Here is a 24,542-nt window from a genome sequence, read left to right on the forward strand (position 1 = left end):
TGTGCTCTTCTGGACTTAGATGTTCATGGGATCTGTTGGAGCCACTCTTCCAATGTGTGGGTTACTGCCATGTCCTTCTACATCTGTTCCAGCTGCTCTTTCAATCATTGGTACTTCTCCAGTTTCGCGTATTCCTTCTTCCTGATGCCTCATCTATTATCACCATTCTCTTCTCCTCCACCACCAGTATGTCTGGTGCGTTAGCCAGGAGCTCCTTGTCAATCTGGAAACTGAAGTCCAACAAGATCTTGACAATGTTGTTCCCAGCAACCTTCTGTGGTATGGCCCATTGGGATTTCTTCTCCCACACCATTATGTCTGGTGGGTTATCCAGGAGCTGCTTGTCAATCTGGAAACTGAAGTCCTATAAGATCTTGGCATTGTTGTTCTCAGCAACCTTCTGTGGTATGGCCCATTGGGATTTCTTCTCCACCACCACTATGTCTGGTGGGTTATCCAGAAGCTGCTTGTCAATCTGGAAACTGAAATCCTACAAGATCTTGGCATTGTTGTTCTCAGAAACCTTCTGTGGTATGGCCTATTGGGATTTCTTCTCCACCACCACTATGTCTGGTGGGTTATCCAGGAGCTGCTTGTCAATCTGGAAACTGAAGTCCTACAAGATCTTGGCATTGTTGTTCTCAGCAACATTCTGTGGCATGGCCCATTGGGATTTGGATACTTCTATATCATACTGGTGCAGTATTCCTTTTACTATCCCAACCTCTTGGTTGTGCCTCTTTATGTACACTAATCCAGCTAGCATCCTACACCCTGCCACTATGTGCTGGATAGTTTCAGAAGCATATTTGGGTCTGGCCTCTATGCTATCTATGTTGTGCATAGTGCTGCCATGATCATTGGCTCTGTGCTGTCTTTCAGTCATGCATTTTTCATCCACTGCTAGGATTCCTTGATGTCAGCCACCTCCTTTATCTGACGATGGTACCTGCCAAGTACAGAAGATGAGGAAGAGGACAGCACCGGGTCCTGATATGATTCATGACTTCTGGCTCCATGAAAGCCTTGTAGCACAGATAAACCATCAGCTGAGGGATGGCTAACCCAAGACAGGAAAGTCCTAATCATGAAAACCCCTTCGATAGGAGCCTTCCCATCCAACTACCAACCAATTACCAGTCTCAGCGCAACATGGAAGCCCGTATCAGGTAAGAGTGCAGAAAAAAACGAGTGGACATGTGATTCCTGCTGTAATGTACCATTCCTCCAGCAGTTCAGAATGGAAACCGGCCACAAGGGGTCAGTCAATACTGCTATTTTTTATGTATAGAGTATTCAGTATTGCCTCGACTTTAGTGGTTTATCCATTACATTATCATCCCTGTCATCTTACTTGTGCTTGTTACTGCACAGTTTCCCTCATCCAGAATATTTTAATGCCGCATAGCAGTACAGAGAGTAAAGACATACGCAGCCTACAAGAGGTCACAAGCTGATATGCTGAAGGAGCCGGGGAGGCCGACCTTCACGAGATATCTTAACTTTATTTGAGAACGCTGTAAAAGCCAATGTTGAACGTCTGGAACTTTGAACGTGTCCCGAATGCAATAAAGCGGGTTCCCTTTTTGCCACATCTCCTCTCTGCGTATTTTTTGGGGCAACGCCCAACGACGATGTCTCCAAAATAAGTGACGCCCAATGTGGGGCCTCCCGGCTCCCCCGTGCTCCCTCAGCATATCAGCTTGTGACCTCTTGCAACAACGTCATCCCACGACCTTCACCAGATGCCTACATACTTATCATTAATTATGATCCACATTCCACAACTTAAGCTGGAAAAGAGCCAGATATGGCCATAGGTTCCCAACCCCTGCTTTCTCATAAAGCTGGATCAAGACCACAGAGTATATTTCCACTAACCTGCAGGTCTTCCTCAGTGAAGCCAATCACAGACAAGGCGTCCATCAAAACCGTCCAATTATTCTTGTCACTTACGGACCTGACCTTGGAACAGCTTCCCTGTCAAGAACCCGAATATCACTCATGGGATCTCAAAATGAACTGAACCATCCGTATCCTTTTCTGTATCTTACCAAATACGGGTAGTTTTGCGCGTTCCTTTCAAGGTGCAACATCTGGAGGATTTCATCGCTGCCCCCATCCAGAAGCTGATAGAAGATGTGGAAATTTCTCTCGCCGTTATTCTGGTGGACCACGCGAGATTTCTCCAGCAGGTAATGGAGGATGCGGCCGCCCACTGGTGTCCCCTGACAAAAAAAGGAAACGGAGTAAGAACTAAAAAAAAATGAAGGTACAATTATATAAAAAGGTTTACCTTGAAGTCAAACTGCACAGCCATATATTTTCCGAAGCGGCTGGAGTTGTCGTTCTTCAGTGTTTTCGCATTACCGAATGCCTGCGCATCAAAGGACAAATCCATTCTTATTTATATAATAATTGCTTGAAAATGATCCAACTGATAGCTGCCAATTATGACATCACAATAAACGGTTGCCGGGCGCCCAGTTGGCCCCGCCCGTGTGGCGCCAGCTGCGGCTCATTGACAGATTTAATCTCAGTGCTCTCACTCTTCCTTTGTCAGTCCGTCAACGAACCTCTGCCTCGCAAGACGTGGGTTTTGACCCGGTCCTGCTTCATGCTGGTATTTCCTGTCCGGTATTATTCACGTTTATTTTGTCCGGTTTTCAGTTTTCGTTCCCATCTAGTTTGATTTAATTTCGATACCCTGTTTTGATATCAATCCTGTCAGTACCGTTGTTTGATATCAGTTTCCAGTTTCGTTCCCGTCTAGTTTGTCCTGATTTTGTTCGATATCCTGTTTCGATCCTGTCCCGTCCTGTCCGGTATCGACCCCATCTGTCCGATATCTGTTTAGGCAATATTATCGATCTCGTTGGTCTCTGGCTTACCACGCCAGACTGCTGCCTAACGTGCATGACCCCCCCTTTCCCGTAATATAAAAGGCTTGTATAAAAAAACGTCACGCGATTGGGTCCTTATCCTGTTCCAGTTCATGACAGTATCACGATATATATTTTACAGTATCTGTTTTTTTCCCCCCATCCTTCTCCTTACTCTCTAAAAACAATATAATGAGTAAAACTGGAGGCAAAGTAGGACATTTCTCGTGAAAATTATTTGTTACATTCTTCTTTTTTGACCCATTTGGAATTTTGACATTTTCTGTCCCTCCATAGACGTGCAAAATTTCTCTTTCTGCAGTTTAATCAAGCATAAATCTTTCAGACCATTCAGGAATGAACACAAAAGCTGCTTATCCCCTAAATGACCAAAATAAAAGGCTTGTGTGAGAAACGTCACGCATTTGGGTCCTGATCCAGTTCATGACAATTCTATCTACATTGTTTATTTTATTTATATTATTATGTCATTGGTATTGCTCGGATAAAAATATATGCATATTTACTTATAAACCTATATAATAGCCTGTATTTTGCAATTGACTGACGTCTGTGCAGCCCTTAGAGACTTCTTGTGATAAAGGGCGTCACAAATAAACATGACTTGACTTGACTAGTTGTTGCAGCCCTAGAGTGCAACAAGAATTGTATTTCATCCATAATCTGTCAGAACCGGATCAGAATCAGGACCCAAATGCGTGACGTTTCTCATACAAGTTTTTATTTTACAGGAAATGGGGAGTCATGCACGTTAGGTAGCAGTATGGCGTGGAAAGACAGGAAGCCAGAGGCCGACGAGATCGATACCAAATGCCCGAGCAGATATCGGAAAGATGGGGTCGATACTGGACAGGACGTGACAGACAGGATTGATATTGAAAAAGGATATTGAAATTAAACAGGACAAACTAGACGGGAACGAAAACTGGAGAGAATAATAAACAGGACAAAAAAAGACGGGAACAAAACTGGCAACCGATATTAAACAGGACAAAATAAACGGGAACAATACGGGACGTGAAACAGGACAGAGTCAGAACCCACATCTTGTGGGGCAGAGGTTTGTTGATGGACTGACAAAGGAGGAGTGAGAGCACTGAGCTTAATTAGAAGGAAAGCCAATCTGTCAATAAGCTGCAGCTGATGCCACATGGGCGGGGCCAATTGGGCGCCATGGCAACCGTGACATCATCGGCAGCAATTTTTGGGGTACATTTAGTCCTCTAAAATCAAATACCTCTAGTATGGGGTTGGACTGAAGAAGTCCCTCTCCGACGGTGTTCATCATACGGTTGGTGGGGCACGTGGCGACGTAGTAGAGGAGAATCTTCTTGGAGGCTTCTGTTTTACCTGCACCGCTCTCACCTGAGATTAGAATACACTGATCCTTCCAGGTGGTCCGCATGGCCCGGTATGCGTTGTCCGACACTGCGTAACTGAGAGCAAATCGGCAAATCGGTTTACGATCACTGGTATGAACCCATAGCTGTCATTTTATACGTTTTCCCGTATTTTATAAGTTTAAGGATCGTTACAGATTGTGTACGCGGTATGACAATAGTGGTGCAGGGAAACTCTGGAGAGCCCGATTTTGTCACGACCAGAACAGAGACAGAACCCACTCGCGTAACGTTTCTCACAGTTTTATTGGGAAGAAGGGAAAGGAGCGCACACACACGAACCGGAGATCGCGGGTCGCGGGGATGTAGGTTGCTCAGAGGCGGAAGTGGGACTTCCGTGGCCAGCGATGGTGGTGTCGGAATGTAAAAAAACGGGTCAGTAGCCGGAGTGGAAGAGCAAAAACGTGATCGGAATCAAAAAACGAATCATTATTGGGGGCGGGAGAACAGACGTGGTCGAGATCAAAACAGATCGTAGCGGGAGACCAACAGGAGAAAAAAAAAACGGGACAGGCGAAAAAGGGCTTGCCGTGTAAAACAGATTCGCAGACGGACCGACAAAAGGGGACTGACAGGACAGAGTTTAAATACTGACAGGGAGCCAATCTGTCAACAAGCTGCAGCTGGCGCCAAACAGGGCGGGGCCAATTGGGCGCCATGGCAACCGTGAGGGATTCCCTCTTGCCTAATTCGACTTTAAACCTATTTGTAAGAATTCTGAATTCAGTCATTTGTGTTAGAAACGAAGAATCAACCAGTTATAGTCATGAAAGCATTCTGGCATTCGCCATAAACGTATTGCTATGTTGGGAGCGCGGGAGAGGACAGGACAAACATACAGAGAATAATCAACACTGCCCAAAAGATCATCGGCTGCTCTCTGCCCAATCTAGAAGACATTGCTGGCTTGCGATAGTAAAACAGAGCCATAAACATTGTAAAGGACAATATATATGTTTATCCTAGGGCAGTGGATAGGCACAGTCCCGTTTATTTTGTCCTGTTTAATATCGGTTTCCTGTTTCGTTCCCGTCTATTTTTGTCCTGTTTATTATTCTCTCCAGTTTTCGTTCCTGTCTAATTTGTCCTGTTTATTTTGATATCCTGTTTCATTATCAATCCTGTCCTGTCCCGTTGTTTAATATCGGTTTCATGACAACCTCAGCCAATCGCTCGCCTTATCAATGATTCCAATTCCCCTTATCAAGTGATGATGAACTTTACAAACAGACTATGTAGATTAAAACCAAGATAAAAAATCCATGGAAACAAGTTTTTTTCACTCACCAAACAACACTGTCAGAACCAGAACAGGAGGACCCAGATGCCACAGTTCAGAGGTCATGGTTTCAAATTTAGTTACAAGACTTCCTGTGCGGAGTTTGCATATTCTCCCCTATTTTGCATCGATTTCCTCCCACATTCCAAAAGCATACCTGTGAGGTTAATTAACTGGTCCAAATTCTCCCTAGGTGTGAATGACTGAGTGAGTTGTCGGTCTCTGTGTGCCCTGCAAGATAGCTGCGATGGGCTCCAGCACGCCCGTGACCCTATTGAGGATAAGCGGGGCAGATAACCGCTGTTTTTTCCGACTCAATGCATTTTGTGGCTAATGCGACATACTGGGTACAGCCGTGGTATGTCAAAAAAGAAGCGAGTCTCTAGGACATTTCTATCAAAAGTTATGATGCGCAGGGGTGTCAAATTAAAGAGAAAGAAAAAGAGAGATAAAGACATGAGAGAAAGAGGGAGGGAAAACGAGAGAGGGTGGGACAAAGAAAGAGAAAGAGGGAGAGAGCGTAAGAAACAAAAGAGATAAAAAGAGAAGTCGGGAGAGAGGGGGAAAGAAAGGGAGCGGAAGATAGAAATCCAAAGAGAAATAGAAAGACAGAAGTAGAGAAAAGAGAAAAAGAAAGCGCAAAGGGTATGAAGAGAAAAAGAGAAAAGAGAGAAAAGGGAAAAAGGAAGTGAGAGCAAGTTAAAAAGACACAGAGAGAGAAAGAGACAAAGAGCAACAAAGGAAGAAAAAAAGAGACACAGAGAGTGAGAGAAAAGGGGTGGAAAAGAGAGAGAGAGAGAGAAAGAGAGAGAGAGAGAGAGAGACAGAAAGAAATACAAGTACAGTGTCTTTGTTCGAGGCACCTTTCTTTGGCAACTTCAAGTTGACATATTTCAACCTGCAGCTTGTTTTTCTCTTGCGCTTCTCTGAGTGTTGTCTCGCGGGCCAGTTTCAATCCCTTAGCGGGCCTGATCTGGCCTGCGGGCCGCCTGTCTGATACCTGTGATTTAGCGAATACATGCAAACCAAATAAGCTCTCTGGCCGCTAGAGGGAAGTGTTAGGTTTTTATAGCGTGGTGTGTTGGTTCAGGTGTAAAACAGCATTCACTCAACTGTTGAAATATATTAGTTAACACATTAATGCCATGGATAGGGTAGGTTACTAGTATAGGCTGAATAACGAAGCATAATACTGAAAAAACTAAGCCCTCCATTTTGAGTTGACAGTCTTTTCCGACCTGCCTCAGAACACAAAGTCTGTGTACGGCATCACAGCCAAACTGCAATTGACATCCCTGGATTCAATTGTCAACAAAATGCCCTTTGTTTTACGTTAGATATGACATTTAAATGAAAACTCGCACACAAAATGTATGTTACTCAGCTTTACCGGAAACTTCAGTGTGTACATTGCAAATTGGTGCAACCCTGTAACCGCACCGGGTGAAACACGTGGTCCTCACTTCTCGTTCTGTTTTCCGTGTTAAAAGTACGTAAAAGTAACTACTTGTAGATTATTTAATCTGAATGGATTAAGTCTGCAAAATCTCGATTAACCGAAATCTAATCGATATTGCGATGTGACGTAGTGCTATTATGCAATCGCAACACGCTGCGGTTTGACTCTTGTGTGAACAGACAGAAACACTAACAAAGTATCCCCAGAAGAGGGTGCTGTTTTCTCAATCTAGCATGTTATTATGATTAACCCTCGTGATGTCTTCATTTTAAGGACCATGTTTGTACTTGTTTTATACAACTTACACGGAAATTTGAATTTAGAGAAAGAAAAAAAAACGTTTATCTACTCGAAAAATAATATTTAAAGTTAAATAAAATATAGTTTAAGAAGATTTTTAACAACACAGTGGAATGTCATTTTGACCCGAGGACAACAGGAGGGTTAAATAAAAAACGAATTCTCTTTTAAAACCGAAAATCGCATCGAAACTGCAATACTGGTCTGAAAAATTGCAATTAGGTTTTTGTCCCAAATCTTTCAGCCTATCACAGTTGCCCATGGCGCCATATTGGCCCCGCTTGTTGGCACCAGCTGCGGCTCGTTGACCGATTGGCTTCCCTCCTATTTAAGCTCGGTGCTCTCACTTACCTTTTATCAGTCCGTCAACTAACCTATGCAATCGCAAGACGTGAATTTTGACTCTGTCCGGTTTCCTGGTTGTGTTTCCTGTCTGGTATCGTTCCTGTCTATTTTGTCCTGTTTAATATTGATCTCCAGTTTCGTTCCCGGCTATTTTGTTCTGTTTAATATCGATCTACTGTTTCGTTCCCGGCTTTTTGTTTTGTTTGATAGAGATCTCCAGTCACTGGTAGCGTTCCCGTCTAGTTTGTCCTGTTTAATTTCGATCTCCAGTGCCTGATATCAACCCTGTCTGTCCCGTCCTGTCCAGTATCGACCCCATTTGTCCGATATCTGCTCGTGCAATTAGTATCATTCCCACGTCAGACTGCTGCCTTACGTTTTCCGCCCAACGATCACCGAGTCACTGGCGTTTGGGTTAAAATGCATGGCTGCCCCATTTCCCGTACAATTAAGCTTGTGTGAGAAACGTCATGCATTTGGGTCCTCCTCCTGTTCCGGATCTTGACACAGCCCTACTAAGTATAGTTATTTACTGTGGGGAGAAATCTAGTAAAAATACTGAAATAATTGTTTGTGTTTGTCACGTTTGCCCATTGCCCTCACTTGGCCCCGCCCGTTTGGTGCCAGCTGCGGCTCGTTGCCTGATTGGCTTCCCTCCTATTTAAGCTCAGTGCTCTCACTCACCCCTTGTCAGTCCGTCAACGAACCTCTGCACCAGCAAGACGTGTGTTTTTACTCTGTCCGGTATCGATCCCGTCTATCTCGTCCTGTTTGATGTCTGACTCCAGGCGCCAACTGCCGCGGGTTCTGATTGGCTCCCTGTCACTATTTGAACCCTGTCCTGTCAATACCCTGTTGTCGGTCCGTCTGCGAATCTCAGTGTATACTAGGCTAGCCTTTTATGACCCTGACTCCCGCCTGTCCCATCTTTGCTCCCGTTTGTCTCCGGCTACGACCTGTTTGGATCCTAACCACGTCTGCTCTTCCGTCCCGGCTTACAACCCGTTTTTGTTCCCGAGTACGTCTACTCTCCGGTTCTTACGACTCGTTTCCGATCACGTCTTGCGCTCCCAGTCCCGGCTACTGACCAGTTTTCCGCCCCTGACACCTCCATCGCTCGCTACGAAAGACCCACTACCGTGTTCGGATCACAATCCGAGTACGAAAGCGACTTGCTTCCCACGCCCAGCGAACACCGGATCGTGGGCACAGCCCTTCCTCTTTCCTCTAATGAAACTTGTTTCCGTTCTGGTCCTGACACTAACTCTCAGTTTTTTGGTGTTTGTGATGTTTATGGCGAGTCGGTTCGGATGTAAAGCTGCGATTACTCAACTGTTAAAATAAACAAATTGTTGACGTATTTGATGAAACATGATATTTGTTTTCATTGTTTGTGAATAAATCTGTTGTGCTTAGAAAATATCCATTATCCTCTGTGATTATGATTTGTAAGGCAAGTTATAAATGATAAGGTATAGTAAAGTTTGTTCCAGTAGAGCAGTGGTTAGCATAACACACGAAAGGTTCCCTGTTTGATACCGGGTGGAAACACACATTGGGCACCACCAGGCTGTACATGCCCAAGACACACCACAGCCGAAAACAAAGCTAAATATTTAACCGTCAACATTTTTATTACCAACAAGTGTTTTGGAGATCGTTTTCACGCGATAGTTTTGATATTCAATGGACCGCAGCCCTTCCTCTCTCTTTCAATAAAACTTGTGGTAAACGTCACGCAAGTGGGTTCTGTTTCCGTTCTGGTCCTGACAGAGGTTGACAGGCATGTCAAACGGATCTATGACGCGACCCCGGAAAAATGACTCACATGTGTGGCGATATCTCATAGAAATTGACTCCTCTGTAGCGTTCCATCTGCGGTTTGGAGTAAATCTCCAAATCTTTGTACGGGTTGACTGACACCAACACTGACCCGATGTAAGTCTAGAAAGCAGAAGAAATCAGAGAATTAGACCAGGAATAATACTCTTGATCCTGGACGGGAACTTGAATTACGTAAATCAGGTTTTCTCGGAAGCGTCGTCGGAGGTTCTCTATGAAGGCCGCCTCGCTGTTGTGGTTCTCCAGTAGGACGAAATCCTGGACCCCTACCCTGTCCCGGGCCGTCAGGGTGCTCTCCATCACCAAGCGTACCCGCCCTTCGATGTCCACCTCCTTTAAAAAGAATGCTTGTTACACCACTGGACCAGTTCTGTTTTAGAGAATGGGTACACTAAGTAACATATCAGGACCAGAACGGAAACAGAACCCACTCGCGTAACGTTTCTCACAGTTTTATTGGGAAGGAGGGAAAGGATTGCACACACGATCCGGTGGTCGCGGGGAGCAGGTCGCTTTGAACGTGGAAAAAAACGGGTCAGTCGCCGGGATAGAAGAGCAAAAACGCGATCGGGATCGGAAACAAGTCGAAAGCTAGGAAAGGAGAGGTGACGTGGTCGAGATCAAAACCGGATCGTTATTCGGGACGGGAGAACAGACGTGGTCGAGATGGAAGGATTTTATACATTTGACTATGAAGGATTTTATACGATTGAATACAAGTTACATTTATTGAGTTTAATGCTGTAGTTATTTACCGACTGTATTTATTCAGTGAGCAGTGAAAGTTCAGGGCACCCTGGTAGGAAATATTGTTTACAGGAATGGCGGGAACGGGACGTAAGGCTGATAAGATAATTAGCACATCCGACGACGCAGAAAGGCCCTGATGACGGAGGACGGCAGGCATTGTTTTGAGAAATGCTCGGTGCTGTTTTGAGTTTTCCAGACATCACGGCGAGGTGGTCGAGCTCACGTTGGGCTTCATTGGCACGCCCATGGGAGGAGCCGGCACGCCATCTTGCGGAAAGACGTGGGCCGGTAGGAGAAGCGAGAGGACTTAAGAAGAGGCTACCCAGAGACTCCAATGAAACTAATTCGAACAATTTGGTAAACGGTACATTCTAATATCTAATTCCTAACAAGATCAAAACAGGTCGTAATTCGGGACGGGAGAGCAGACGTGGTCGAGATCAAAACAGATCATAACGGGAGACAAACAGCAAAAAACAGGACAGATGAAAAAGGGCTCGCTGTGTACAAACGGAGATTCGCAGATGGACCGACCAAAGGGGACTGACAGGAAAGAGTTTAAATACTGACGGGGAGCCAATCCGTCAACAAGCTGCAGCTGGCGCCACTTGGGCGGGGTCAACTGGGCGCCATGGCAACTGTGACAACATAAAAATATCGAAAAGGAGCTATACGGAATTTGAAACTTTTTAACTCACTGCCGCCATCTCTTGGCTGTGTTATCATTGCTCATTCTGTCAGTTCGTTCTGGAGACACATGCCAGTAAATACACTCCAATAAACTCCTTTTTTATCTTTCTTGAGGTTCGGATCGGCGTTTTGACTGCAACTGAAGAAGGCCTCTTCTTACTTTCACCATTTTCATGTTACGATCACAAATAGACGTTTTTTTTACGTCTTGATGTCGCTAACTCAAAATCTGATTTGCTAAACGACCAGCTTTATCTGCAGATCATCCCGTGAAGTCCCCTAGGCAGATTCCGGAGCCTGGCAACAAGAAATGGCTGCAATTTGATTGGTTAAATGCTTAAATTTGAAAGCACACTTCGGAAAGCAGCGCCACCGGATGGAAAGCAAAGGAAGGAAGCTAAAAGACGATTTGGAATTATTCAATAATCGTACATCACATGATTTAGATCTTTTTGGAGGCCGGTTGTCATGATTACCGATGTGAATCACCTTTGCTCGCTCCTTTGACTCTGATTGGCTCCCTGTCCCTATTTAAACCCACTACTACCTGTCCGCTTTTGTCAGTCCGTCTGCAAACCTCAGTTTACTCTAGGCAAGCCTTTTTCGACAATGACTCCCACCTGTTTTTGCTCCCGTCTGTCCCCTGGCTTCGACCTGTTTTTGATCCTGACCACGTCTACTCTCCCGTCCCGGCTGTTGACCTCTTTTTGTCCCCGACCGCGTCTACTCTCCTTTTCTGGCTTACGACTCACTTCTGACCCCGACCTCGTCTAATCTCCTTTCCATCCGAAAACGGAAGTGGCTCTTCCGTAGCGAGCGATGGCGGTGTCAGGGACGGAAAAACCTGGTCGGTAGCCGGGACTGGGAGAGCAAAGCATGGTCGGGGTCGGAAACTATGGTAAATGGTCTGCATTCATATAGCGCTTTTCAAGTCAATGACTTCCCAGAGCGCTTTACAATGTGCTTCACACTTACCCATTCACACACACTCACACACACACTCACACACCAACAGCAGCCCTGCAAGGCGCCAACCTGCTTAGTGTCTTGCCCAAGGACATATAACACGGAGGAGCCAAGAATCGAACCTGCGATCTCTTGATCCCAATACGAGCACGCTACCTCCTGAGCTAATGCCGCCCTTAAGCCAGGACGGGAGAGTACACGTAGTTGGGATCAAAACTGGGTCGTAAGCCGGGGCGGGAGAGCAGACGTGGTCAGGATCAAAACAGGTCATAGCCGGAGAAAAACGGGAGCAAAAACGGGACAGGCGGGAGTCAGGGTCGAAAAAGGCTTGCCTTGTATAAACAGAGGTTCGCAGACAGACTGACAACAGGGGATTGACAGGACTGGGTTTAAATAGTGACAGGGAGCCAATCAGAACCCGCGGCGGTTTCGTTGCTTTAAGATTTATTTCATGTATTATTTCTAAAAAAAAGATTAAAAAAAAAAACATGATTGTCCGTAGCTCAGGAGGTAGAGCGCTCGTCTTGGGATCAAGCGATCGCAGTTCAAATCCCGGCTCCTCGGCGTTACATGTGGAAGTGTCCTTGGGTAAGACACTGAACCCCTAATACCCCCAATAAGCAGGTTAGCGCCTTACATGGCTGCACGGCCGCTATAAGTTTTTTGGAGACGGCAGTGGCTCAGGAGGTAGAGCACTCATTTTGGGATCAAGAGATCGCAGTTCGAATCCCGGTGTTACATGTCGAAGTGTCCTTGGGTAAGACACTGAACCCCTAATGCCCCCAATAAGCAGGTTAGCGCTGCACGGCCGCTATAAGTTTTTTTGGGACGGCAGTGGCTCAGGAGGTAGAGCGCTCGTCTTGGGATCAAGAGATCGCAGTTCGAATCCCGGTGTTACATGTCGAAGTGTCCTTGGGTAGGACACTCAACCCCATAATGCCACCAAAAAGCAGGTTAGTGCCTTATATGGCTGCACGGCTGCTATTGGGAAATGTGAAGCACATTGTAAAGCGCTATAGAAATGCAAATCATTTCATGACTTTTCAAGCCGGATGCGTAAGGACGCACTTTTTAGAATATGACTCATCGGTTGGGAGTCCAAAGTGACCGAGGTGGCACGTTGTTGCCTGCGTGCGATATTTTGCACGGCAGTCACAGAGAATGTCACCGCGGCCCACCACATTTTCGTCCTATCGAGGTTGTCGACAAATTCCAGTTGACATGTACACAAAGCTCTCCCGGTCGCGCGCGACGGATAAACAAGTCCTGTTTGGGATTCAAAGGCCTTCGACTTAGATGTGGTCATTTCGTGGGCAAAATGGGAAATAGTTTTGCTAAAATGCAAAGTGACAATTTCTCAATTTATTTTTGTTCCTCAATGGTAGTTTGTTGTGTCAAATGTTAGTCATTTTCTTGTAAGCGGTTTATTATTTCCTATTGGAAATGTTAAATGGTAAATGGTCTGCTGTGGTGGTCAAAAACCGGTCGTTAGCGGGAGCGGGAGATCAGAGCGTGGTCGGTGGTCAAAAACAGGTTGTTAGCTGGAGCGGGAGATCAGAGCGTGGTCAAATGGACAAAACGGGTCGATAGCCGGAGAAAAATGGGAAATCAGGAATAGACGAGTAAGATAAAGATGAAGACGGGACCGACGGGAGCCAAAGTGCTTGCCTCGCGTATGCAGAGGTTCGCTGACGGACTGACAAGGAGTGACTGGGGTACTGGGTATAAATAGGAGGGGAATCAATCAGGCAACTAGCAGCAGATGGCGCCAAACGAGCGGGCACAGGTGAGTGCAAGGAGTAATCATGACATTAAATTTAGGTGTCACTTTTGACCCACCCCACTATGTCCCATGCTGTCCCATGCGGAGATTATAATTCATGCGTATTCCTCATGTTGAGGTTTTTGAGCTTTTCCTTGCCCTCATGTCGGTTTTAAATCAGGGGATGGTGTGCTAATAGTCCGTAGTTTGCAATGGTCTGTGGTCTGCGCAGCCCTTTGAGACTCTTTGTGATTAAGGGCCAAACAAATAAACATGACTTGACTTGAGGTTTTGCAGTTTTTCCTTGCCCTCATGTCGGTTTTAGATCAGTGGATGGTGTCATAATAGTCTGTAGTCTGCAATAGTCTGTACAGCCCTTTGAGACTCCTTGTGATTAAGGGCCACACAAATAGACATGACTTCACTTGAGGTTTTTGTAGTTTTTCCTTGCCCTCATTTCGGTTTTTGATCAGGGGATTTGGTCATAATAGTCTGTAGTTTGCAATAGTCTGTGCAGCCCTTTGAGACTGTCCCTTCTCAATGTTTCTTCATTTTCCCCATGTTGAGGTTTTCGAGTTTTTCCTTGCCCTCCTGTCCGTTTCAGATCGGGGGATGGTGTAATAATAGTCCATAGTGTGCAATAGTCTGTGGTCTGTGCAGCTCTTTGAGACTGTCCCTTCCCAAGGTTTCTTCATTTACTTCATGTTGAGGTTTTTGAGTTTTTCTTTGCCCTCATGTCGGTTCTAGATGAGGGGATGGTATCTTAATAGTCAGTAGTCTGCAACTCTGTGGTCTGTACAGCCCTCTGAGACTGTCCCTTCTCAAAGTGTATTCATTTTCCTCATGTTGAGGTTTTTGAGTTTTCCTTGCCCTCTTGCAGGTATTAGATCAGGGGATGCTGTCATAATAGTCTGTAGTTTGCAATAGTCTGTGGTCTGTACAGCCCTCTGAGACTGCCCCTTCTCAAGGTTTCTTCATTTACCTCATGTTGAGGTTTTTGAGTTTTTCCTTGCCCTCATGTCGGTTTTATATCAGGGGATGGTGTCATAATAGTCTGTAGTTTGCAATAGTCTGTGGTCTGTACAGCCCTCTGAGACTGCCCCTTCTCAAGGTTTCTTCATTTACCTCATGTTGAGGTTTTTGAGTTTTTCCTTGCCCTCATGTCGGTTTTATATCAGGGGATGGTGTCATAATAGTCTGTAGTTTGCAATAGTCTGTGGTCTGTGCAGCCCTTCGAGACTCCTTGTGATTAATGGAGTCACAAAAAAACAGGACTTGACTTGACTTAAAACAGTTTAGCCGGCAAACAAAAGGCCTTGATTTCCAGCAAGCCTTCCTCTCCACGTAAGGGTCTCCCTCAGGGGGCTAATTTGGCGTCTTCGTGTCCATAAATGACCTTTCCCCTTAAGTAGCCTTCTCGGGGAAATCCTTGCAAAAACAAGAGGACAACAGTGGAAGATGGCCAAGGCATGAGAAGAGAGGCAATTGTTGGAGTTATTGTTCTCTGCTTTTCTGCAGATGCGATTAACAGCGGACTGTCAGATTTTCCAAACAACACAAGCCAGGAATTTGGGGGTCAAGATGGGAGCAGCCGGTCGGGGGATGCCGTGGAATTTTTTTGTGTTTTTGCACCTTTGGCGAGGGTCCTAACTTTTTCCTTTGAGGTCCGAGAAAAGATCATTGAAAAATACACACAGAACAAAGAAAATCTCAAATGAAACCTAATACAGCAGCTCTCTTTACTCAGTGCTTTTCAATTATATTCCGTGACGACCCCCCTCAGAAGAAGAAATCCACCCCCTATCATGGAGTCACTTGAAGGTCTGCTCCACTCTATATTCACACTTCATGCTCAATGCTTATGCACAGTGTGAAGGTTTAACATCGATAAAACCCTGCCAATGAGAGTGCTACTGCTCCCTAGTGTAGTGGAGGCGCAACTGCACTCGATTATTCCAAGAGTTGAAAAAAAACAAGCCCGCCAATTATATGTTAAAACGACAAAACTAACAAAAATATGAACAGTTTTAGTATGTTTAAATAATTATAAAAGCAGTACAGAGAATAGTATTTTTGAAATATTATATATATTGTTTAAACTAAAAGTAACTTAGAGTAACGTAAAATAATATTTATCATAAAATTTAAAGATGTAATTTTTTTTGTTATAATTTTTTTTATTTTATTTTTTTATCTTTAGTGCTGGTTTTCTGATTGGTTCCCCTGCTCTCACTCGACCTTTGTCAGTCTGTCAGCGAACCTCTGCTTACGCAAGGCAAGCCCTTTGACTCTGGCTCCCGTCGGTCCCGTTCCTTCATCCATATAACACTCGTCTGTTCCTGTTTCCCCGTTTGTCTCCGGCTACGACCCGTTTTTGACCACCGACCACGCCCTGATCCCCCGCTACAGTTATCGTCACGTTTTGCCCGTTTGACCACGCTACGTGTGAGTAAACGTTACGCATCTGGGTCCTCTTCCTGTTCTGGTCCTGACATAGAGTGTATATTTTTTTATAATTTTAAGTACTATATTTGTTGTTATTTTTCTCTAAAAGAATAACATTGAATATAATCAAATGATACCTAAAATAATAATACAATACGATGTAAGACTTTTCTATTTATAAATGTAAATATCGATTATTTATTTATTTTTTTAATTAGAAAATTAGAAGTAAAATCTGCAAATATATTTCCATGGCAGATGACGATCATGTTTTTTTTAAGTATTTAGTTTAGAAATAATACATGAAATAAATCTTGAAGCAACAAAACCGTCGTGGGTTCTGATTGGCTCCCTGTCACTATTTGAACCCAGTCCTGTCAATCCCCTGTTGTCAGTCCATCTGGGAACCTCTTTTGATACAAGGCAAACCTTTTATTACTCTGACTCTCGCCTGTCCTGTTTTTGCTCCCGTCTGTCTCCGGCTACGACCCGTTTTGCTCCTGAACAACGTCTGCTCTCCCGTCCCGGCCGACGACCTGTTTTTGATCCCGACCTCCTCTACTCTCCTGTTCTGGCTTACGACTCGTTTCCGACCCCGACCACGCCTTGCTCTCTCAGTCCCAGCTACCGACCCGTTTTTCCGTCCCCGACACAGCCATTGCTCGCTACGGAAGATCCACTTCCGCGTTCGGATCACAATCCGAGTACGAGAGCGACTTGCTTCTCGTGCCCAGCGAACACCGGATCGTGCTTCTCTTTCCTTTAATAAAACTTGTGAGAAACGTTACGCAATTGGGTCCTGTTTTCGTTCTGGTCCCGACACCAACTCTCAGTTTGTTTGTGTTGGTGATGTTTATGGCGAGTCGGTTCGGATGAAAAGCTGCGATTACTCAACTGTAAAAATAAACAAATTGTTGACGTATTAGATGAAACATGATATTTGTTTTCATTGTTTATGAATAAATCTGTTATTCTTTGAAAATATCCATTATCCTCTGTGATTATAATTTGTAAGGCAGGTTATAAATGATAAGGTATAATAAAGTATGTTCCGGGCAGCACGGCGGCGCAGTGGTTAGCGCGTGTGCGGCACAGAACTAAGGTCATGAGATCGAACCTCCTGTGTGGAGTTTGCACGTTCTCCCCGTGCTTGCGTGGGTTTCCTCCGGGCACTCCAGTTTCCTCCCAAATTCCAAAAACATGCATGTCAGGTGAATTGGCCAGTCCAAATTGTCCCTAGCGAGTTGTCTGTCCCTGTGTGCCCTGCGACTGGCTAGGAACCAGTTCAGGGTGTCCCCTGCCCACTGCCCGAAGATAACTGGGACGGGCTCCATCTCCCCCGCGACCCTACTGAGGATAAGCAGTGCAGATAATGGATGGATGGAAAGTATGTTCCTGTTGTGCGGTGGTTAGCATATTCACTTAACACGCAAAAGGTCCCTGTTTGAAATACATATTGGGCACCACCAGGGTGTACATGCCCAAGACACACCACAGGAAATGGTGCTAAGGGGATACAACCAAAGCTAAATATTTGGCTGTCGAGATTTTTATCACCGACAAGTGTTTTGGAGATCATTTTCACGCGATAGTTATGATATTCAATGGCCCGCGGATGTGTAGTCAGCGGACCTGGAATGGCCCGCGGGCCACAGTCTCCTAAACCCAGCTGTCACTATTAAGATCGACCCTATCTCTCTGAATTTTCTGAACATTTTTTTAAAAATTCCAGTGCAGAGAAAAAAATCACCCAGGCATGCATGCCCCCGTCCGACATACCAGAGTGCAAGACGGCGCAGGGTTCGGATCGCCATCGGCAAAAAAAAAGAAAAAAAAAGAAAAAAAAATCTCTCTCTTTTAGCGTAATCGCTCCGTCGTCAGATTTAACACATATGAAGTAACACGGAACCAAAACCCGTTTGTGCCACCGTCTTCTTTTTTTCCCGGCTCCGGATGAAGTCGGTTGCCGGGCAACCAAACTATTTTGTGTCATCACAAAACACTGCCGACATTGTTTTGAGTCACGAGTGGATTTGGACTTTCATCCGGGCGGCGGGGACAAGTCAGTTTACACAAATAAAGAGACTTCCCTTTTACTAGCAAATTATCGTAGCTAATTACTGTATCTCTACTATTTAGTCCTACATATTTCAAAGGAGTAGAACTTTAAGGCACAGTGTGTAATCATACAGCTCCTACAAGTATTTAAAAAAATGCACGTTTATTTCATTAATAAGTATGTCAGGACCAGAACGGAAACAGAACCCGCTCGCGTAACGTTTCTCTCAGTTTTATTGGGAAGAAGGGAAAGGATTGCACACACAATCCGGGGATTGCTGGAGGCGGAAAGCAGGTCGCTCTGAACGTGGAAGTGGGACTGGTGAGCGATGACGGTGTCGGCAACGGAAAAAAACGGGTCAGTAGCCAGGATAGAAGAGCAAAATCGTGGTCGGGATCGGAAACGAGTCAAAAGCCAGGAGAGGAGAGAAGACACTGTCGAGATTTAAAACGGCTTGTTATTCGGGACGGGAGAGCAGACGTGGTTGACATCAAAACAGGTCGTAATTCGGGACGGGAGAGCAGACTCGGTCGAGTTAAAAAAGGAATCGTTATTCGGGAAGGGAGAGCAGACGTGGTCGAGATAAAAAAACGAATCGTTATTCGGGACGGGAGAACAGACGTGGTCGAGATCAAAACAGGTCGAAATTCGGGACGGGAGAGCAGATATGGTCGAGATCAAAAACGGATCGTTATTTGGGACGGGAGAACAGACGTGGTTGAGATCAAAACAGGTCGTAATTCGGGACGGGAGAGCAGACGTGGTCGAGATGAAAAACAGATCGTTATTCGTGACGGGAGAACAGACGTGGTCAAGATCAAAACAAGTTGTAATTCGGGACGGGAAAACAGACGTGGTCGAGATCAAAAACGGATCGTTATTCGGAACGGGAGAACAGACGTGGTCGTAATTCGGGAGCAATAAGCTCACCTTCTTCGCCTAAATATTAGTCTGGAACTTTCGTTTTCGTTGCACCTCCATTGTCTCCGGTGGTCTGGTGGAGATTTCAGTTTAAATTATCGACTCTTATCGTGTATTTTTTATTATTTATTGTGGCAAAAATTTAATGACGAAAATTATCGATATTTAGCAAGAGGGGTCCAAAACACAGGCAATCTCATTGTGTTTATTTTTTCCTAGCTGTTACTTTTTTCTTGCTTTTTTGTTCTCTATTACCTTTTTTCCCTTTATTTGCTTCTTTCTTTTCTTCTGGCTTTTCTTCTGAATTTTTCCTGATCTTTTTTTCTCAGCTTTTACTACTTTTTCATTTTGGTATTTTTTTTTTTGTTCTATTCCCCCCCCCCTTCCTTGAAGTCATTTTGTGCATAATTTTAAATCATATTTGGTCATGTTGGGATTAAAGAAGCAAAAACAACCCGAAGAGCCGTTTAGGACCCGAAAGAGCCGGTTCTTTTTAGTGAGCCGAGCCGAAGAAGCCGGTTCTCAACAAACTCTTCTGACTTTACTCAACTTCTTTCTACTTCGACCTTGACTTCCAAATACCGCATTTAGACAACAGCTTCGGGGGAACCCGAGTATTTTTACCTTCATGCACTGTAACTTTGACTTCATTCGCTTTTTAATGAGCAATTTCAAACCCTGATTTTTGTGAGCTGGCTAGATTTTCTTGTGCGCGGAAAAGCTCTGGGTAGTGCCCAATTGTGCACACACGCAGCTTGGAGTGAACATTAGTTGTATGTACCACCAGGAGGCGCTAAATAACACACACTGTCCCTTTACTTATTTTCAGGGGTGCTCGGGTTGTCGGAAGTCTTTCTTTCAGCAGAAACAGAATATTAAATCATTATCTGTAGCCCAAATTTCCCAGTCCTGCTCTAGAACTTGAACTAAACATCTCCCGAGAGACTCCATCCAGATACGGTCAACGTCCTTATTTGGTAAAGTTGGTCCCTCGGTGAAGCTAGCCGAAACCACAGCTGGATTCGCATGACTATTGCAAGGAAACCCTTGGTCCGGAGTAGATTTTCCTCAAACTGAGTGAGAAAACAGGAAAGGAAACAGGACGGTAGCGTGGCGCTTACCCTGCCTTGGTACCTCATCCTGTCCTGTGGTTCCCCGCCGAAGAACAAAGTACTGGTTCCCCCACCGGGCCGGAGCTCCTCCTCTGGCACCTCAACTGTAACTTCTCATTGACAGTGTTACCCAGGGTGAGGCGGCTCAATGTTTTTCTATTCTCCCCCGTCCCTCCCTCTTTTCAGCCCCCCCCCCCCCCCCGCACGTGAGGACGGAAAGCTCTCCAGTTTCTTCCGATCCCGCTTCAAAACCCAGCCCGCCGCTTGTTCTCTCTCTCCAAACTCCAAACAAGAGCAGGAACTCCTCTCGCGCGTCACAAGGGTGTTGCTAAAAGAGCACGGGGGAAAAAAACATGGGAAGGCATGCTGCAAAACAGCAAGCCATAGGAGCAAAAATAAATAAGTCGGATGATGACACGGTGAAACATTCTTTCCTTCTTCTTCTCCCGAGTTGAGTTTGCTCCTCCTTCTCTCACACAAGCTGAGGCAGATTCAAAGAAGACGTACGGAGCATGCCTGCGTGTCATTATTTTTGAGCTGTGTTGTACTTGCTGTCGTGCAGAGGGTGGGTAGTATCGGAGTATATTTACTTGAGTAAGTTTTGTACTTCTAGGAGTACTTTGAAATCACTATACTTTTACTTGAGTAAATTTGGGGCAGCACAGCATTAAACCTGTGTGGAGTTTGCATATTCTCCCCGTGCTTGCGTGGGTTTCCTCCAGGCACTCCGGTTTCCTCCCACATTTCAAAAACATGTTAGGTTAATCGGCCGGTCCAAATTGTCACTAGGTGGGAATGAGCGAGCTAATTGTCTGTCTCTGTGTGCCCTGCGACCAGTTCAGGGTGTCCCCTGCCCACTGCCCGAGGACAGCTGAGATGGGCTCCGGCACCCCCACGACCCTATTGTGCATACGCGGTGCAGATAATGGATTAGTAAATTTGTGAAGAAAAAAACAGTATTTCGGAGACGTTACTTGGTTACTTAATAAATCCCCTCCACGTTATTATGCGTCTGTCTGTCTACGCTAAGGGGCATTTATAATGACGGAGACCTCCGGCAGGCTCTACCATGTTTAACCAATCAAACGTAGCAGCCATATCAAATGCATGGATGGGGGCAAATAACTCCTATCACCCCTAAAAAATTAATGCACAGCATTGATGCATGGTAGAGGTAAGATCTGGAGCTGGTTGGGCTTATCTCTCTCTCTCTCTTTCTCGTTTTTTTTCCTCTACATGGCGGATCTGCTCAGCATGCACTTGCTTTTACTCAAGTAGTTATTTAGATTTTAAAAAATACTTACCAAACTATCAGTTTAACTCCAAATCAATGACATAGTGTTGGGGTAAAGGACGCACGGATTCCTCCCTTCACCTCCCTCATGTCAGACGTCATTTCTGCTTCTTGCCAATAGCTTACAAGCTTTGCAAACTTTCTTTCTGCATTTCGGCCAAATATTTCACTCGTTTCATCTTGTAATCTGCAGAATATGTATTTTTTTCAGTGCCATTCTGTTCAGTTTCACTTTTGTTCGCAGCATTTGTAGTGCACACTTGATTTTCAGGGAATCAGCCCCAAGTAAACCCCAAGCTGCTAAGTTCAACCAAAACGCATCGTTTGTCACTGAAGTAAAGCTTCGTGTTTACTTTGTCAGCAAATTAAAGTTAATCCATCAGGTCTGGACGGGTTCAGGTCCAGAAACCTGCGACTCGGGTTGGGTCCAGCTGAACTTTTTAGGCCCGATCTTACCTCCAATGCACGGTATACATAATAGATGGCACATTCAGCAACAGCTTACGACAACTTTCATGATTTAAACAGTAAACAGCCGGCGCCATTCCAGATGCTTTTTTTCCCATGTTGTCATTGGTCGATACGCACTTTTCTATTCATTCTGTGTTATCGACTTTACATTTGTTGAGTATTGAAAAGGTCGAATGTTTTGGTATTTTTGTCATGATTACCGATGTAAATCACCTGTGCCCGCTCATTTGGCACCAACCGGGCCCTGATTGGCAACCTGTTCCTATTTAAACCCAGTCCTGTCAATCCCCTGTTGTCAGTCCGTCTGCGAACCTCAGTGTATACTAGGCAAGCCTTTTTCGACCCTGACTCCCGCCTGTCCCGTTTTTGCTCCCGTTTGTCTCCAGCTACAACCTGTTTTTGATCCCGACCACGTCTGCTCTCCCTTCCCGACTGACGACCCGTTTCTGACCCCGACCACGTTTTTGCTCTCCCTTCCCGGCTATCGAACTGTTTTTCCTTCCCTGACACCGCCATCGCTCGCTACGGAAGATCCACTTCCGTATTCGGATCACGATCCGATTGCAAGAGCGACTTTCTTCCCGCGTCCAGCGAGCACCGGATCGTGGGCGCTGCCCTTCCTTTTTCTATTCAATAAACTTGTGGTAAACGCTACGCATTTGGGTCCTGATTCCGTTCTGGATTATGATTATTAGGTACTTATGTGTTTCCTTTCTGTTCGCCAGGATTCGGTGAAATTGTTCCTTTGGAAAACGAAGCGACCGTTTCAAAAGAAATTCATACAATGACACAATAGTGGAGCATTTGTTTTACATGATCTTAATTGTTTTTCCTCTCCTATCGAAGTCGAGCAGTCTTCCGAGAAACAATTCGGCATACGAGATGACGTAAATAAACCGGAGGGTACTTCATATTGCAAAATTATTTTCACAATAACATTCCTCTGCTGAAAACGCTTTGGACCGGCGCCACGGAATTCTTGTTATAAGGTTGCCGGTCGCTTCAAAATCAGTTATCTTTTCTGTATCGAAGATAAAAACAATAACAACAATCATAATGATAACGTGAAGAATGATAAGTACAATAGTAGAAAATAGCCTAAATCCTGCCAGAATCGAGGACACCACCCTCCCAAAGAAGGCCCCACCCGGGAGGAGTGGTACTACTGCGCACACCTGTGTCCAATCTCCCACCTCTTGTCTCTTATCATCCATGACCTCTAATATTGACTGCTCTGACAGCATAGGCAGTCAGGTCATTGACTGTCAGGACCAGAACAGAGACAGGACCCACTCGCGTAACGTTTCTCACAGTTTTATTGGGAAGAAGGAAAAGGAGTGCACACACGAACCGGAGATCGCTGGTCGCACGGTGTAGGTTGCTCAGACGCGGAATTGGGACTTCTGTGGCGAGCGATGGCGGTGTCGGGAACGGGAAAAAACGGGTCAGTAGCCGCGGTGGAAGAGCAAAAACGTGGTCGATATCAGAAAATGGGTCGTTTTTCGGGACGGGAGAACAGACGTGGTCAAGATCAAAACAGGTTGTAATTTGGGACGGGAGAGCAGACGTGGTTGAGATCAAACAGATCGTAGCGGGAGAAAAACAGGAGCAAAAAAAATGGGAACGGCGAAAAAGGGCTTGCCGTGTAAAAACGGTGATTCGCAGACGGACCGACAAAAGGGGACTGACAGGACAGAGTTTGAATACTGACAGGGAGCTAATATGTCATCCCAGCTCCTTGAACCGTGGACACCCTGAACTGGTTGCCAGACTGATACAGACATTTTACACCTAAGCACAGTTTGAACCTGCAGTCAATATTAAAAATCAGGTATGAAGGTGTGGGGAGATTGGACACTGGTGTGCGCAGTTTAACCACTCCCGCCTTGTTCGGGCGCTCTCGGGGAAGGTGGCATACATGTTATCGGAACGTGGGAGGAAATTGGAGAGAAAACAGAGGAAAACCTACGCAAGCACGGGGAGAACATACAAACTCTGCACGAGGAGAATTGAACCCCGGCTATCCGTGCCGTCCAAAATATTCCCGTTATTTTATATCTTCACAAGTGAGGCACAGCATAACCTGCCTCCCCTGACAGCACCTCACAGGTTTAGTGTGACCATCTCGGTGGTCAATGAAACATCCATCCATCTATTATCTGAACCGCTTATCCTCAGTAGGGTCGCGGGGGTGCTGGAGCCCATCCCAGCTATCTTCAAGCATTGGACAGGGTACAGCCGGGACAATTTAGACCAGCCAATTAACCTGATATGCATGTTTTTGGAATGTGGGAGGAAACCAGAGTGCCCGGAGGAAACCCACGCAAGCACGGGGAGAACATGCAAACTCCACACAGGAGGTCCGATCTCGTGACCTCAGAACTCTGCCGCCCACGCGCTAACCATTGCTCCGCCGTGCTACCGTCAATGAAACGATAATTAGCAAAAACAACGGAACCTTTCATTCCGAATACCCGGCCCTGAACCGTGGCCCAGTGGTTGAGAAGCACGGCTTTAAAGAATGCAGCGAACACGACCGCAACA

The 24,542-nt window shown here is 45.4% G+C and overlaps 1 protein-coding gene across 4 annotated transcripts in view; it reads right to left on the reverse strand.

The window, feature by feature from the left end:
* LOC148348969 (unconventional myosin-Ic-like) overlaps window positions 1–20,384 on the reverse strand; it is a 46,533-nt gene extending 26,149 nt beyond the window's left edge. Inside the window, exons 1-7 of one of the 4 annotated variants that reach the window (XM_088320527.1) lie at window positions 20,243–20,384; window positions 9,703–9,861; window positions 9,515–9,630; window positions 4,141–4,339; window positions 2,297–2,377; window positions 2,055–2,228; window positions 1,882–1,980 (exon numbers count right to left, since the gene is read on the reverse strand). In XM_088320527.1, the coding sequence (XP_088176653.1) occupies window positions 1,882–1,980; window positions 2,055–2,228; window positions 2,297–2,377; window positions 4,141–4,339; window positions 9,515–9,630; window positions 9,703–9,861; window positions 20,243–20,260 (846 nt within the window). In that variant the 5' untranslated portion in view covers window positions 20,261–20,384. Of the gene's footprint in view, window positions 1–1,881; window positions 1,981–2,054; window positions 2,229–2,296; window positions 2,378–4,140; window positions 4,340–5,590; window positions 6,306–6,445; window positions 6,923–6,972; window positions 7,011–9,514; window positions 9,631–9,702; window positions 9,862–20,242 lie in introns of those variants that run through there. The other 3 variants (XM_088320530.1, XM_088320529.1, XM_088320528.1) reach the window with 3 other exon arrangements.
* Between the last annotated feature and the right edge of the window lie 4,158 nt (window positions 20,385–24,542).

The sequence above is a fragment of the Urocampus carinirostris genome, chromosome 17 (genome assembly GCF_059441175.1).
Source record: "Urocampus carinirostris isolate Australia breed hairy pipefish chromosome 17, RoL_Ucar_1.0, whole genome shotgun sequence".
NCBI classification, from domain to species: Eukaryota; Metazoa; Chordata; class Actinopteri; order Syngnathiformes; family Syngnathidae; genus Urocampus; species Urocampus carinirostris.